General features: G+C 46.5%; 1 protein-coding gene across 1 annotated transcript; it reads left to right on the top strand.

Moving 5' to 3' along the window:
* Nucleotides 1-225: 225 nt before the first annotated feature.
* arf2a (ADP-ribosylation factor 2a) lies at nt 226-14,201 on the top strand. Its single transcript, XM_035404200.1, has 5 exons — nt 226-348; nt 6,855-7,012; nt 7,592-7,702; nt 8,239-8,363; nt 10,861-14,201. The coding sequence occupies exons 2-5, from the start codon at nt 6,865-6,867 to the stop codon at nt 11,020-11,022; spliced, it is 546 nt and encodes a 181-aa protein (XP_035260091.1). The 5' UTR covers nt 226-348; nt 6,855-6,864; the 3' UTR covers nt 11,023-14,201.
* The last annotated feature ends 337 nt before the right edge of the window (nt 14,202-14,538 follow it).

The following is a 14,538-nucleotide window of genomic DNA, read 5'->3' as shown; positions in this document are numbered from 1 at the left end:
CTTGGCGATATTGCGCTGATGCTGGCATTTTTCCACGTCCGCCGGGTCCGGAAACATATCCTTAGGGCGGGGACGGAATACCTCGCCTGAGGTCTGACTTGTCTTTCATTTTGTAGGCAAAAACTGGAACTACTTTCTCCACTACCGCCCGCAATGAATATCTGTATGCCTATTGGATACTTGTCAGGGGTGACGACGTTTTACCACCATATAGACGATACGATTGGACGGCATTGTACTATGGGTAGGGTCCGTGACGTGACCCTCTTCTGGTTCTCGAAAGACGCCATTTTGTTATTAGCAGAGAAGCGGAACGCGAGAGAAAGATCCAGAAGCCGCGACTCTGAGGTGAATATAAACCGTTCAAATACGTATAGTGTGTCTGTGGGTTGTAAGCAAGTATATGTGTGTAGTTGTGTCAGTATATATTTCTATAGTTTGATAATAACATGTCCAGGTAACTTCACCTTTTGTACCGCATCATGCGCGTCTGGTCCGTTAGCTGTCGAATGGGGTGTAAGCAAGCCTAGCTAGCCATCTGTACGTCAATTTGCACTGCCACTAACATTAGCTATTTTAACGTTGGAATTGTATCTAAAGCGACATGCCGTTCCGTTACAATGCAGATTATGTATTTTACATATAGCTATTCGGTTTGTTTGTTATAATGTTGTCATGTACAATTAACTCTTACGTTAGACTAGTTGGCTACCTAGCGGTCTATTTGTCCAAGGGCTAGCGTTCGGTAATCCTTAGCGAATGGTCGGCTAGCTGGAATAGCTAGCTAATTACGGACTTACTATGTATGCAAGATATGTAGCTGTAAGAAAATCCCATTTCCCTCTGAGCTAACATTTCGTTCGTCTCAGTGTAAATTAGCTAAAGTGGCATTTTTGTAGAACACGTAACGTTTATTTATTTATTTTGACGATCTCCATAATGGTGGCTGTTAATTAACGTTTATGTATATACTTAGACTTACTATCTTTAATTCAGAAGTGACGATAGACTAATTTAAGCCTCTGTCTGGTCATAAGAAAACAACGTTGGTTTAGCTAGTCGGGGTTTTATCTAACATGCTAGCTAGCTAGATGTGTTTGCTAACGTTAGGTTCGTATCAAGCTGTGGCCTTGTCCAGCACAAGCGCAGTCGCTAAGCGTTTATGCTTGACGTTACGCATAGTTGTTTTTTGCTAATTTAGTTAGCACGTAGTCGTAAGTGTATTTAAAATAAATATATATCAGCTAGTTAGCTAAGTTGGGTGACGTTAGCTTCTTGGCCCGCAATGTGGGTAACGTTAGTAAACCTGCTAACCATCGTTGTCGAATAATTTCATGCTGCTATCAAGCTAAGCTATTTAACTAGCACTGCAAAGATAACTGGAGCTAACTAGGCGGTATATCGTCAATACTATTCTTTCCTGTGGAGTTAGCTGGCTTTTATTAGCGCTAAATTGTAATTTGGTTAGTTAGCTAACATGAGTTTGTTCACATAACTAGATAAGTCCCACATGTAAATCATAAATATCCAGCTATCGTTTAACTTTAAAAAAAAATATATATAAAATGCTTACTAACGTTGCATAAAATCATGCTTAGTTTAGGCTTTAACAAATCCAAGTTCAGTAGTTAATGTTGTCTTTTTTTCACCAGTCATTTAAAAAAAAACAATCCTTTCAGAGCAATAACGAGTTAGATTAAGAGTCTACTTTCAGCTTTTACCTTGACTGAACTTGTCATCGGAGGAAGCAAGTGACAAGTTTCCTACCTTAGCACTAAACCACATGTCCTATATCATAGCAACCATGGATACGAGGCAGAATTTAGATCCTACAGTTACTGATTTTAATTTATAAGGTTCCTTTATGAATGAGTCCTAAATGCATATTAATAAAGCGCTGCTCTTAGAGACTGGTTGGAAAGAGTCGATCATGTGATATGCTTCTGGCTATTGTTTTAGTACGGTTATGCTTTTTTTCAGTACAAATATGCGGTTTGGATCATGTCAATGGAATTTATTCACTCTTTATGTTGTTTGAATAGGGGTGGTGAGTTCATATTATTATCTATTAATATGGGGATGACAGACATTCCTTCTGTAATCTGTTCAACAGCCACTTCCCCCTTTGGAGATTCCTCCATCTTGGTGACTATAGTTCCCTCAAGTTTTCTCTGCAGTTTTATTAGCTATGTACTATATCTCTTCTTAAGGAAGGTGGTTATTTGACCTTACTGAAAAAGGGAGCAAACTGTCAGAGGTCCTGGCGTTAGGCCTGCAAGCAGAATTGGTTTCATAGTGAGCAGGCCTCTGCAGCCCCACCCACGTTGGCCTCAATAGGGGTGTGGTAATTCGGGTTTTATGTGCTACAGATAATAGCCTTTCACAGAGGGAAAAAGAATTGAATTTGTGCTGACAGTGGATGTTTTATCAGTTGTACTTCATTTTTGTTAGTCTGCACTAGTCTTTAAGGAACACGCTTCTGGGCTTCCTAACTTGTTCGCACCAACTTCCTGCTTGGGAGATATGGGGTGGCTATTTGTACAACCGGTGGAAGTTCATGTGCCTTCTACCATGTTGTTTTTGAGATGAGATGGCCCCTGAAATTTGATGTGCCCTGCAGAAGGCGATGTTCATTCTGATCAGAAGGGTCTTGATAAAAACAGACTAGCAGCAAAGATGTCTGGTAGGGCTTTGCATTACAGAGATGAAAAGTAATATTTTTTATTAGTTTTTTTTTTCTTCTTTTTACATTCTGATAATGCAGCATTTTTTATGGGGAAGGTCATTTGACTCCCACATTTTCCATTTTGGGAGATATGAAACATTGAATGACTGTGTGGCATATTTGAGGACTCGACTGTCTTAGAGAATGTGGAAGCATTTTCCACTTTTCTCTTGTCTTCTGTCAATAATTCATTGCCAGGGGCCCCATTTATTAATTAATGAGCTGATAAATAAAGCTCTGGCTCTGTGCTATGAAAGCCACCCCGTTATGCTACCGTCTCCCATTCGAGATGACTGCCGTCGGTCCACGTGGGAGTATTCCGCGATGACCTCGGTGCCGTCATCATTCGGAACACTGGAGTATGATAACATCCTGTCCCCCGCCATTAGTACTGCTTTCTTTCCCTTTTTTTTTTGTTTTCCCTTTTCTCGGGAGGGGGGGCAAACGTTCTCCAGTTCCTGGTGAAAGGGACCCTTGCTCCTTGACATGAAGCACGTTTTGCTTGTGTGATGAAGTCTCCAGACAGGCCCTTATGACTGTGTAAGGACTCAGCTGAGCCATATGTGGAATGTGTAATACTCCTTCCTGATGTGTCACTGGTTTTATTTTTTTTTTTTTTGGTCCCAAGAGGAATGGAAACTAGTCCAAGTTGTGAACCTAAAGAGTATTTTCTGGGTGTCGTAAATTGCGTTCAGTGCCGCTTTTTGTCTTTTAATTCATGCAACCTATTGGAATGTCAGTTCAGTCTTATTGTGCAAGTTCTGATGTCGACTCTACTGTTGTCCTCAGGATTGTGCGATATGAGTCATATTTGGCGAAGTGGGTGAGGTGCTTGCGAGAGGCGCCTTGAAATGGGTGTCGCTCGAGTTGTCATATAGCTGTGACGAGCGCTGCAGCCCTGGACGTCTTTGAAATGGCTGTTCCTCATAGAAGAACGTTTTGAGGATTTCCATTTGTTGTTCAGAGGCGATGCGTGCGGTTTGTGGCGTTTGTTCCCCTGCAAAGCACGGGGCCCTTGACTTTTAATTGATCCAAAATGGTCGCCATTATGCTAAGTCAACTGGCTTTGAATGCTTTTTTTGTCCAACTGAGACAATGGTTTGTTAAGCAGGTCAGGTTGGTTGTGTGTGTGGGTGAGGGATCGTAGAGGTAATGTGCCCCTGGAGGCGGGTGCCATTACTGCAAAACTGGCCACTGACGCATTTTTGAAAGATGGGAATTCGTTTTCGTCAAATGTAGTTGTCATTTTATTCATTGTAACCGTGTTCCGCTGAATGGTATGGCAAACTTGGATTGGTGCTCTAATCCTTCACACACTCTTTGTCTGAATAATTGTCTTCTACTGCTTCAGGTTATTCTCTGGTTACAGGCTGTGGTTGTCTGACAGGTTGTGAAAAGAGAGCAGTGCAACGTATTGTCTGGCTGGTTTTTGACACTTAAATTTATGTAACAGTTGATGGAAACGAATGACGTGAATGCACCACAGGTCCTTTTGTGTGATGCAATAAGCAGACAAAGCAACCAAAAAAGAAAAAGAATCTCAGCAATTTCTCTGTACCTGAAGTCGAGGACGTTCGAAAGCCATAAACTGATATTTTTGAGAAATGATTGGTCAGGGCTGTTGCTAAGTGGCCTACAGAGGGGGAAGGTGGGCCAGCACCTTTAGTACTGAACTGTGGCGCTAGTGACCCCCCCCCCCCCCCCCTCCTCTTCATTTATGCAGAGTCCTGGATCCTTTTACAGGTGTAGCGTTACCTGTCCCATTTCCTCCTCAGCAGTTCTACCAGATGACAGGATCCTCTTTCCCGCTGCGCTGGCCTAAATGTGGCGCGCACAGCCGCTGCTTAATGGCTGCATTGTCTCTCAGGCCAGGAATGTAAAACGGGAGCCTTGTGTTTCACCTGGTGTCAGTGGACAGCGCCTATAAAACATTCAGGACTGTTATATCAGGGTTATCCATTACCGAACCTGGGAGCCCTCAGAAACGACAAATATTAAACCGCATATGTGGGTATGTGCTTAGGGGTACAACGGCTCACAGAACCCAATTCGGTTCACTGTTTTTATTTTCATTCGTTTGACAATGTTGAAAATTCTAATCATTTAAATGCAGTAATTTGTTGTGTCAAAATAGTTAGAAGATGGTTGCAACTTGAGTCTCAAAAAGTGAATCACCACATGTGTACTTGTGGTGCTTGTAATGGGCACACCAGGGTGGTGCTGACGTAGACGGGCCGTCGCGCTTGACGCGTTCTATTGGCATACGGCACACTTGCAGAAGCCGTGTGTCTTCAGGTTGAGTTCTGTTAGTAGCACGAGTGGTCATAAATGAAAAATTAGCAAAAGGTCAATTCCGCACCGATGTTGGGAAGTATTTTTTTTTCCCCTCACAGAGTAGTCGGTGTGTGGAATAGCTTGCCAAGTCACGCAGAGGAGGGAGAAACTCGGGGGGGATTTCAAGACCAGGCTTGATACGGTGCTAGGTACCATCTAGTTTGTAGGTAAACGGAGCTCTAGGTAGACTTCAGTGCTGATGTCAGTTGTCAGCCGAACGTCCTGTTCTCGTTGTTATTTTATGTTACGAAGCAATGCGCGCACACCGGTGTTTTATCCACCATCTTTTCCCCATCGCTGCTGCTGCTACTGCTGCCACTGCTACTGCTAAATCCATAATGCTCCATCCCCGACAGCAGGCCGAATCGATGTCGGAGGATCCTACACCTGCGCGTTTGTCTCGCTCGCTTGCCTTTTTTTCGCTGACCGACCGGTACCTCTGCTGTAAACTGCACTCGCTGCAACTTCCACCTGTGAAAATAATTCTGCGGGATTTATTTATTTAAAACGAAAGCCGGCCGGGTTAGCTGCTCTCCTCCATATGCTTTATCTTCAGTGTTGTGAACATCAAAAAGAAATAGCCAATATGACCTTTAGGCTAAATGACAAAGTTGTTATTTACTATTCTGAAAATATAAATCGATAACTCGAAGGATTTTTGAACCGAACACGGGCGAGAAACCGGGGGTTTAAAAAAAAAAAATTTTTTTTTTTAAATGCATGAACAGTTACATCCCTACCATGTACAAAACAAAACTGATTTGCTGGTACTGTTTTGCTGTCTTTCGTGGAGGGTAACACCCGCCTGAAAATGAACCATTAAATCTATAATCCCAGCGCCCGCACGCCCGTTTTTAGAAAGACAGAGTGAAAACTTTTTGGCGTCACTCGTATGAGCTCTTGCGTTGTAGAATCACTTGCAGGCCGCAAAACGAGGGCCCGAGCGGCCGTGTGGCTTATCTGGTTTTTTGCGGGTGCCGCATCGGTGTTTGCGCAAAAGCCCGGGCGTCACTGACCAATGGGAGGTGAGGAAACGGCCGCAGGCTTCCCCCCGAGCCGGGAGAGCCACGTGCGCTGTTAGCGGCGGATCCTGCTCTTTTTTGCTCCTTGAGCAAACAGCGGGGGGGGGGGAGGAAACCTGGTCTCTGCATTGCACCAGCGCCGTTAAAACCCTGCCCTGCGCGGCAGAGGGGCTCGTGGGACCGCTGCACAGACAAGAGCCGCTCCTTTATGGAGTTATAATAGAGCTACGGTCTGCGTGCGAGCCATTAATCCCGACAGCTCCGCGTGCGGACAAAGCTGTTTTTTTTTTTTAAACTGTGAAAGACGCCTCTGTGTAAGGATGCGGTCGTCGGCGACGTTACAGAGAACGAGGCTCAAAACGAACGCTGTCGCCATAGTAATGACAGTCATCGGTGTACTGCGGTCGCAGATTCGTAGAAGCCTGCTGTCAGGTTAGAAATGGAACCACGAGTGCGCACGTCTTGGATGATTTAGGACCCAGTCTTTCTTGTCCTTGAGGTGTCCTTAACAGGTGTGGAGTTACGAGGAATGCACTGTAATGATCTCCTGCGTTACGCACAGCGGCCATTGAAAGTGCATTTTCCCTTTCACATAATTCGGTAAAAGTACGAGCTTAAGTCTAGAGCTGTATTCGATGCCTGATGACATTTTTATTCACGCTCCTATTGTGATGCATTGCAAGGATACTGTACCACCCTGAAGCCTCTTCAGACCGTAACTAAGGTTCCAGTCGTGCCTAAACCTTCCTCATTTGTTTTTTTTCCCCCCGCAGATAAATCAAGATGGGGAATGTTTTTGCGAACATGTTCAAGGGCCTCTTCGGGAAGAAGGAGATGAGGATCCTCATGGTGGGTCTGGACGCTGCCGGGAAAACCACCATCCTGTACAAACTCAAGCTCGGAGAGATAGTCACCACCATTCCCACAATCGGTGAGCGAGCCCGTGCCGGCCCCCCCCGCTCCCCCCCCTCCCTTCTGAATTTGGCAAATCCAACCCCCCCACCCCCACCACCACCCAACCCCCCTCTGAACGTCTCGAACGCAGCCCTAACGCCGCGAGGTTCTCGCTAGCCGCCTCGCCGCGCAAAACCATCTGGGCAGCACCCACAACCCCCCCCCCCCCCCGGACGTTGTTTTCTTTGCTCGACTCGGATCGGAGCCGATATTAAATTCTCCGTCCGGCCTCACGCGCAGAAATGGAGCGGCTCTCTGGGGAATGCGCGAGGGTGGGGGGGGGTGTGGGGGGGGGACAGGGGACAGGGCCCCCTCCTCGCCCTCGGCGGGCCGAAAGCCGCCTCGCGCTCGGTTGTCGTTTAGCCCCGCTCTCCCCGTTCGTCTGCCTTTCGTGCGGTTTAAATAAATAATGGCCGGGCGGCCATGCGGGAATGCGCAGCCCCCTGCCGCAGACGAGACGCGCTGCGCAGGCCCGGCCTGCTGATTAGAGAGAGAGCTGCCCGCGGAACATGCCCCCGCGCTCCTGCTATAACCCTGTCCTCTCCTCTCTCTACAGGTTTTAATGTAGAAACAGTAGAATACAAGAACATTAGCTTCACGGTCTGGGACGTCGGCGGCCAGGACAAAATTCGGCCCCTGTGGCGCCACTACTTCCAGAACACGCAAGGTGAGGGCGTCGGTCTGGGGACCTCAGCTTGTCTGACTTTGTGGACTTAAGCCTGAATCTGAGCCTTTCTCTCTCACACACGCTCTGACTCTCTCTCACACACTCTGACTCTCTCACACACTCTGACTCGCGCACACACACACACACACACTCTGACTCGCACACACACACACACTCTGACTCTCACACACACACACATGCTCTGACTCTCTCTCACACGCTCTGACTCTCTCACACACGCTCTGACTCTCTCTCACACGCTCTGACTCTCTCACACACGCTCTGACTCTCTCTCACACGCTCTGACTCTCACACACACTCTGACTCTCACACACACTCTGACTCACATGCACACACACTGACTCTCTCACATACACACACACACACACACACACACACACACACACACACACACTCTGACTCTCTCGCACTCCCTCTGACTCTCTCGCACTCCCTCTGACTCTCTCGCACACACTCTGACTCTCTCACACACACACTTACTCTGACTCTCTAACATGCTCTCTCGCGCTCTCCAGGGCTGATCTTCGTGGTGGACAGCAACGACAGGGAGCGTGTGAACGAGGCCCGGGAGGAGCTGACGAGAATGCTGGCGGAGGACGAGCTGCGAGACGCCGTCTTGCTCGTCTTCGCGAACAAACAGGTGGGCGCCGCGCCTCCCTCGCGTGTACCGCTCTGTCCCGTCAGTCCTCGGGCCGCTCGCCCTGTCATTCCAGGGAAAGGGTCTGCAGTTCTGAGTCTAGCGATGACCTGGAATATTTGCTTGCGTTCGCACTATCCTATTGGCTTGTCTATATTGGCCACTATTCCATTAGAGTTGTCCAGAAATAGTCATTTTCATTTTGCACTAACTTTCGCCGTGGAAGTATGGAGGTAGGGCTGCACAATATATCAAATCAGTTCTTTTTTGTTGTCTGTGTCTTAATAACTGGGCTCATGGGTGATCTGTTTGCCTACTTTTGGAAAAAAAAATTCTTTAATCATACCTCATGCTGTGGTACATGGCCGAACACCAGAGGCCATTTTAAATGCTTCTGGGAGAAGCCTATATGCCACATGGCAGTGGTTTTTCCTCATTACAAAAAAATGTGATTCGATATATCGTGCAGCCCTGTATAGAGGTTCGTTGCCATATCGGCTAAAAACTGTCTGGACCAGTCGAGAACATGCACTGAAACTGAAATGGCTTTTTTTAAACTGAAGAGGTGTGAAATGGAGTGTAGTGACGACAAATGTTCCGTGACGACAGAATGTTCGGCTTTCAACCTCAGCACTGGACGTAAAGTTGCCCCCTGCTGGTGTGCGAATATCTGCACGCAGAATAGCCTGTGTCTCAAACCCTAACCCTAACTCATTCATGTTCAACAGCAAAGTAAACCTGCCTCCACTCTCACATCTTGATGTTTAATCTGCATCTTTAAAAGAAATAAAAGTGTTTTATTAAAAGAATGTGACCGTGGCATTTTGCCAAGGTCATATTCTTTTCTAACTCAAAAATAGAAATTCTTCTGTTTATTTTATCTGTCGTGTTCACACCCTAGTCGGCTCGCGTGCATGTGTGAAGTGGTTGTTAATATTGTTCTGAGGTCCACGTGACGCGCAGGGTTAAGGAAGGAGAAGCAAAACCATGATGTGTTTTGTTTGTGGCAGAAAGCTACAAGACATTTTTGTGAAAACCATCACAATTCATAACCGAATTGTGGGTAGGTGTAGTTGTAGTTGAAACTCACTGTAGAAAATGTATAATTTAATATTTCTAACTTTCCCTTTTTGAAAACAGCCCAATGAATAAACAGAGACCAAATCTTTAAGAAATTCAGCCTTTTCTAACCAGTAAACAAAGAACATGGACAAAATGGGGAGATTTATTTTAGTAGTCTGAAGTTTTGTCAAGTCAACCATGATTAACTTCTGTCATTTACTGTATTATTTTTGCACTTGCGTTGCAGTCCTCTTAATAGTGGCCTCACATGCCCGTCATAATAATTTTATGCTACTGACATTTTCATTTAGCTAGTGAGCAAGGTTTGGTAATCTTTAATTGTAAATGTGCCAGCTAGCTCGGTTGTTAAAGATTACAGACGCGTTTCCCCGTAAGAATTTAACCAGCTAGCTGTCTCTGGCATTTGGTTAATATATGACTGAGTTGACTGGCAACCACTTGCTAGAATGACTTCCCTCGCTTTGAAATTGGCTTTTCTCTGTTCTGTTTGAAGCATCCACGTACCTACTCTAGCTGTAGACCCAAACTTGCTCCATTCTGGGGTGTAGGTGCTTGGGAAAGTTTGCCTGAGGCCTAGGGAGCAAACGGCATCTGTTTCTTCTTGGGATGCAACTAGGGTTGCCGCAGTCTCAGAGCTAGCACACACGGACATGCTACAGTGGGCTAGTGCAGCAATTGCAAAATCGTTTGATCGCCACAATGATGGTTCTTTGGGTTTGTCTGAGGAGAATATCTGAAAGACGGGGAAAACGACGTGCTACAAAGTGTAAATGCTGCTCTAAAACCACAATTTATGATTTTGGCTGAGGCTCTCGGGCCTGTTACGTTAGACAAATAGCTCTCGGGAGCCTTTCTCGTCAGTCTTCTCAAATGATATCGCCGGTCCCGTTCCGAATTCCGTTTTGTTACGTAAAATGTGATCGTGTTGGCTTATTTATCATTTTAACATGGCCCTAATTGAGTCTATTTCCATGTTAGTTATTTATAATTCAAGATTGAGGTGAAGTAAGCAGACCTGGGTCAAATACGCATTTGTTTTGGATTCAGATACTTTTCTGTGCTTTATTGATCTTGTCTGGTTTATTGGAACCAATGAAATACTCTCAAAAAGTGCAAACCCTGCTTTCTGGACATATTGGCTGGCTCAGTTACACCAGGCAAGATCAATAGAGCACAGAAAAGTATTTGAATCCTAAACAAATACGTATTTGACCCAGGTCTAGAAGCAAGCATTCATGTAGTAAGCCTATTTTAAAAATGAAGGAAAGAAAAGCGTTTACTCAGATCGGAATGTCGGTGTGTTCTGGGTAGCAAGAAATTTTCAGTTGATTTTATCCTGTCATGCAAATGTCTGAGTCTCCTTTATGCCCCCCTCACCCCCCGACTAAACTCATTGTCCCCCACCCCCCACCGACAGGATCTGCCCAACGCCATGAACGCGGCGGAGATCACAGACAAGCTGGGCCTGCACGCCCTGCGCCAGCGCAACTGGTACATCCAGGCCACCTGCGCCACCAGCGGGGACGGCCTCTACGAGGGCCTGGACTGGCTCTCCAACCAGCTCAAGAACCAGAAATGATCCATTCCATAGTGGCAGTGACAGGGGCAGCACTGGTCCCAGCTTTGACCCACCCCCACACCCCCCCCCCCCCCCCCATCTCACTTATCTCTCTGTATCTCTCTCTCTCCATGTCCAGCCCCCCCCCGCCCCTCCGCCCCCCTCCAGGGCTCTGGCCAGTGCTGCCCTGCACGCGTGTGTCAGTGTGGTCGTGTGAGTGCGTTTGTGTGAGCGCGAGAGCGCGTCTGCGTGTCTGGCAGTGGGAGCAGCCCTGGCGTGCCTTTACACAACTCCCGCGGAAACCACAGTCTGGCTCTCCAGAGCGCCTCTTCTGCCCAGCCCCCAGCCCAGCCCCGCAATAGAGCAAACACGGTTTTCACAAAGGCAAAGAAAGACCCAGGATGCAAGTGTTGTCATCTTTTAAAACGATTTAGAAAAATTAAAAGGAAGGAAAAAAAAAAGAAAAAAAAAAAAAAGAAACCTGATTTACACCACCAGTGTTAATGTTGGAGAGACGTGCATGTTTCATTGTCGGTTTGAACCCCCTGCCCCACCCTCACATTGTGACCTGTATCAGGTTGGAAGAGTCATAATGCTGTTTCCATCCTAGATCCTTCTTTGCATCATTTGGAAAATCATCCTGGTTTTTCCCCCCCACTCCTGCAACTAAAAGCCCTGGCTCTCTGATGAACACTACCTGTTTAGTTTTTTCTTTCCTTTTTTTTTTTTTTTTTGAGTGAGGCTATGGAACACAACACAATGGTTAACATTTTTAATTCAATTGTCCCGTTTACCTTTAATGGAAAAACTCCCATTATGCTAAGTCACCTTGTAAAAGCAGATTCCCCCCCTCCCCCTCTTTGTCGCTTAAGTCATGGAGACGTCAGCCCTCCAGAACACCGGTAAAGACTGATGTTTTGGACCGTCGGTGACAGCAGGCCGCCAGCTCGGTGGTATCTGCGGTCGTACGGAGCACCAGCTGTTCCGCTGCGGTGGCTAGGTATCGTTTGTCGAGTGTGCCGGCCGTCGAAGACGGGCAGGGTTTTGACAGGCTGCCGGGGTCGGTAGGTTGCTGGCCTTTTAGAAGCTTTGACCTGTATTCCTCGAAATGCTACGTGCATCGGGTTCTACGCGCGCATTCCTCCACGCGCGTTTTTTGCCACAACTGCTAAAACCCGAATGAAAACCGAGCAGCGCAAGTCTCCTTCGACTGCTTTTTCAGCGTGCAGTTATTTCGGCTGCTTGTCTGTCATTGACGTTTGCACCCTCCAGCATGACAAAGAGAAATGGTGTAGCAACAGGTCTGGGCCTGCGTACGAGATGGACGCCGACTGTGCTCCATCAGTAAGATCATTCTATTTTGGCGCAGATCCTGGCTCAGTTAAGCGCTCGCCTCGACTCGTTCGTTTCCGAGCGGAGCCCCAATGCATCTTTAGCGACCCTACGCCCCAAAACCAGGTTCATTGGCTATAGTAGCCTTTTTAAAAAAAAAAAACATTGTCTGGGGCGGAGCTTGTCCACCTTCAGCCTAGAGGTGAGTTCATGGTTGTGTTAAAGTCCCGGGGAAACTGCGGCCACCGTGTTAAGGTAGGCCGGCTCCTCCGAGAGCATCGCTGCCCTTAACGCCCTGACTCGGGATTTCCCCCGTTAAACCGCCGATTTCTTCCTGACTGTCCTGTGGAACATGCAATAAAGTGGCGCTTCTTTTTGTTTCCGCGGAAGAGAGCTCGAAGCACAGCCGTGCCCAGGGACAGTGAGGCCTTTTCAGCGAGCTGCTCCCACTTTGGTCCTCCTTTTCAGTTTTCGTTTTTTATTATTTAGAGTTTTGTTTTTTTTTTTTTTTGTACAGACGTACCCGCCGCCTCGGCGTGGTGCTGGTGAGCCAGGTGTACGGTTGCAAATCAAATGCAAAATGACCCACGTGTTGATTTCTCGGGGTGGGGTGGGGGGTGGGGAGGGGTGGTGGTGGTGGTCGGTGAATGAGCACATAAGCGATGCAGGGCTTTGGGACACGTCCACTTGCACTGCTTTGAATGGTCTGTAGAGAAGCTGGGGATGCAGGGCTTGAGCAAGAGCAACACTTTTTGTCCTTCATTGTGTCCGTGGAATTACAACCCCGCTTTGCCCACCTCATCCTTGTCACAGGCCAATCATTAACACACCAGTGCAAGCGTCTACGTTTCCCATGTAGGCAACTTTGTGGAATCGACCGCTTCCTTGAGCCACAGGACTACCCCCCCCCCCCCCCCCCCACCCCACCCTAAGCACCAGCTTTAAGCAAACATCTCTAGTTCTCCATTACGGAAGGTTTATAATGCTCACGGAAACAGCAGGTCGGCATTCCACAGTTGCCTCCCTGGGAAATGTGGATTGAGTGAACACTCCCTGGATTGTTGGTCGTGGGGAAGAAGCTAGGCTGCCCTACATGAGTGTGTGCAAGGGCCGGCTCCCTTCAGACTTGGCTGGGGCGGAGGACTGTTGTTCCATAGTACATTGTTCTCTTGATGGGCTGTATCAAGCAGCTCATCAGCAATGCTGTGACAGGTATTGTTTCTGTAATCAGTGCGCTTACATATGGCTGTGACTGCATGTATTGAAGACGTAATCCAATTGCAGGAAACGAGCAAAAAAAAAAAAAATGACCTGAGAGAATTTCTGTGACCACCCACGAACTGCTACTGCAATGGTGATACTAGTGCAGTCCATGGCCTGTGCATCTGCTCTGAATTACAGCCCAGCGCCATCTCTGAGTGGAGCGGTGGCCTTTTTGGTGACAACTGGACAAACGCAGTTATTTTGCAAAATGCACCAAACTTAGTAAGTGTGGGATGATATATACATAACTCAAAGATCCTCATTATTTACGTTTGGCCTTGTTTTTTTGTCTACCGTGAAAGCCATAGTGCAAAAACAATTCCTTGACCATTTCTTTTCCCCCAGTTGAAAATATTAAGTAATGAGTAATTACATATATGAACTTGCATATGAAACTGTCACGTAGGCACCACTTATCTACCATTGGGTCAGACGTGAAGCTTTAAGTTTGAGAAATCATCTCTGTAAAATTTGAAGAAAAAAGTCTGCAAATGTAATTTTTTGTTCTTTTCCTTTCAAACGTTCATTTCCCTTTGGTTTAGCTTTTTTTTTTAACCCATTCTGTAACATCTGAGAAATGCACTATAATAAAGATCTCTATTAAACTTGTGTGGCAAATTCATTTTTGGGGAAGTTAGCCGCATTCTACATAAGGGAATTACTGTGGTTCACTAACGGAAGAAAGAATTAAAGGACAAATTGAAACAACACGGAAATGGCATATACGCTAGATGGCGGAGTAGTGCATTTTATCTTGTGGCAATTGAAGAACCAGGAATTTCATTAATTGCTGTTGCTTGCAGGTACAGCACACGAATTCATTCCTCCTTATATTTACTATTTTGCATTGAAGTTGTGGGCATCAGCGGAATACGTAGGATATTTTCCCAAGAAAGTATTTCACAGTCTCGGGAGGAGAGTGATTTGAACTGTGAGTTGTAG

Source organism: Anguilla anguilla, chromosome 2 (genome assembly GCF_013347855.1).
Source record: "Anguilla anguilla isolate fAngAng1 chromosome 2, fAngAng1.pri, whole genome shotgun sequence".
Lineage (NCBI taxonomy): Eukaryota > Metazoa > Chordata > Actinopteri > Anguilliformes > Anguillidae > Anguilla > Anguilla anguilla.
The sequence above is the reverse complement of the archived record's forward strand: the minus strand, read 5'-3'. Positions and strand labels throughout refer to the sequence as shown.

Bases quoted from the DNA above. Each gene is read 5' to 3' on its own strand.
- arf2a (XM_035404200.1), top strand. From the start codon at position 6,865: ATGGGGAATGTTTTTGCGAACATGTTCAAGGGCCTCTTCGGGAAGAAG. The intron at 7,013-7,591 runs GTGAGCGAGCCC...CTCTCTCTACAG, and splicing joins CACCACCATTCCCACAATCG to GTTTTAATGTAGAAACAGTA. The intron at 8,364-10,860 runs GTGGGCGCCGCG...CCCCACCGACAG, and splicing joins TCGTCTTCGCGAACAAACAG to GATCTGCCCAACGCCATGAA.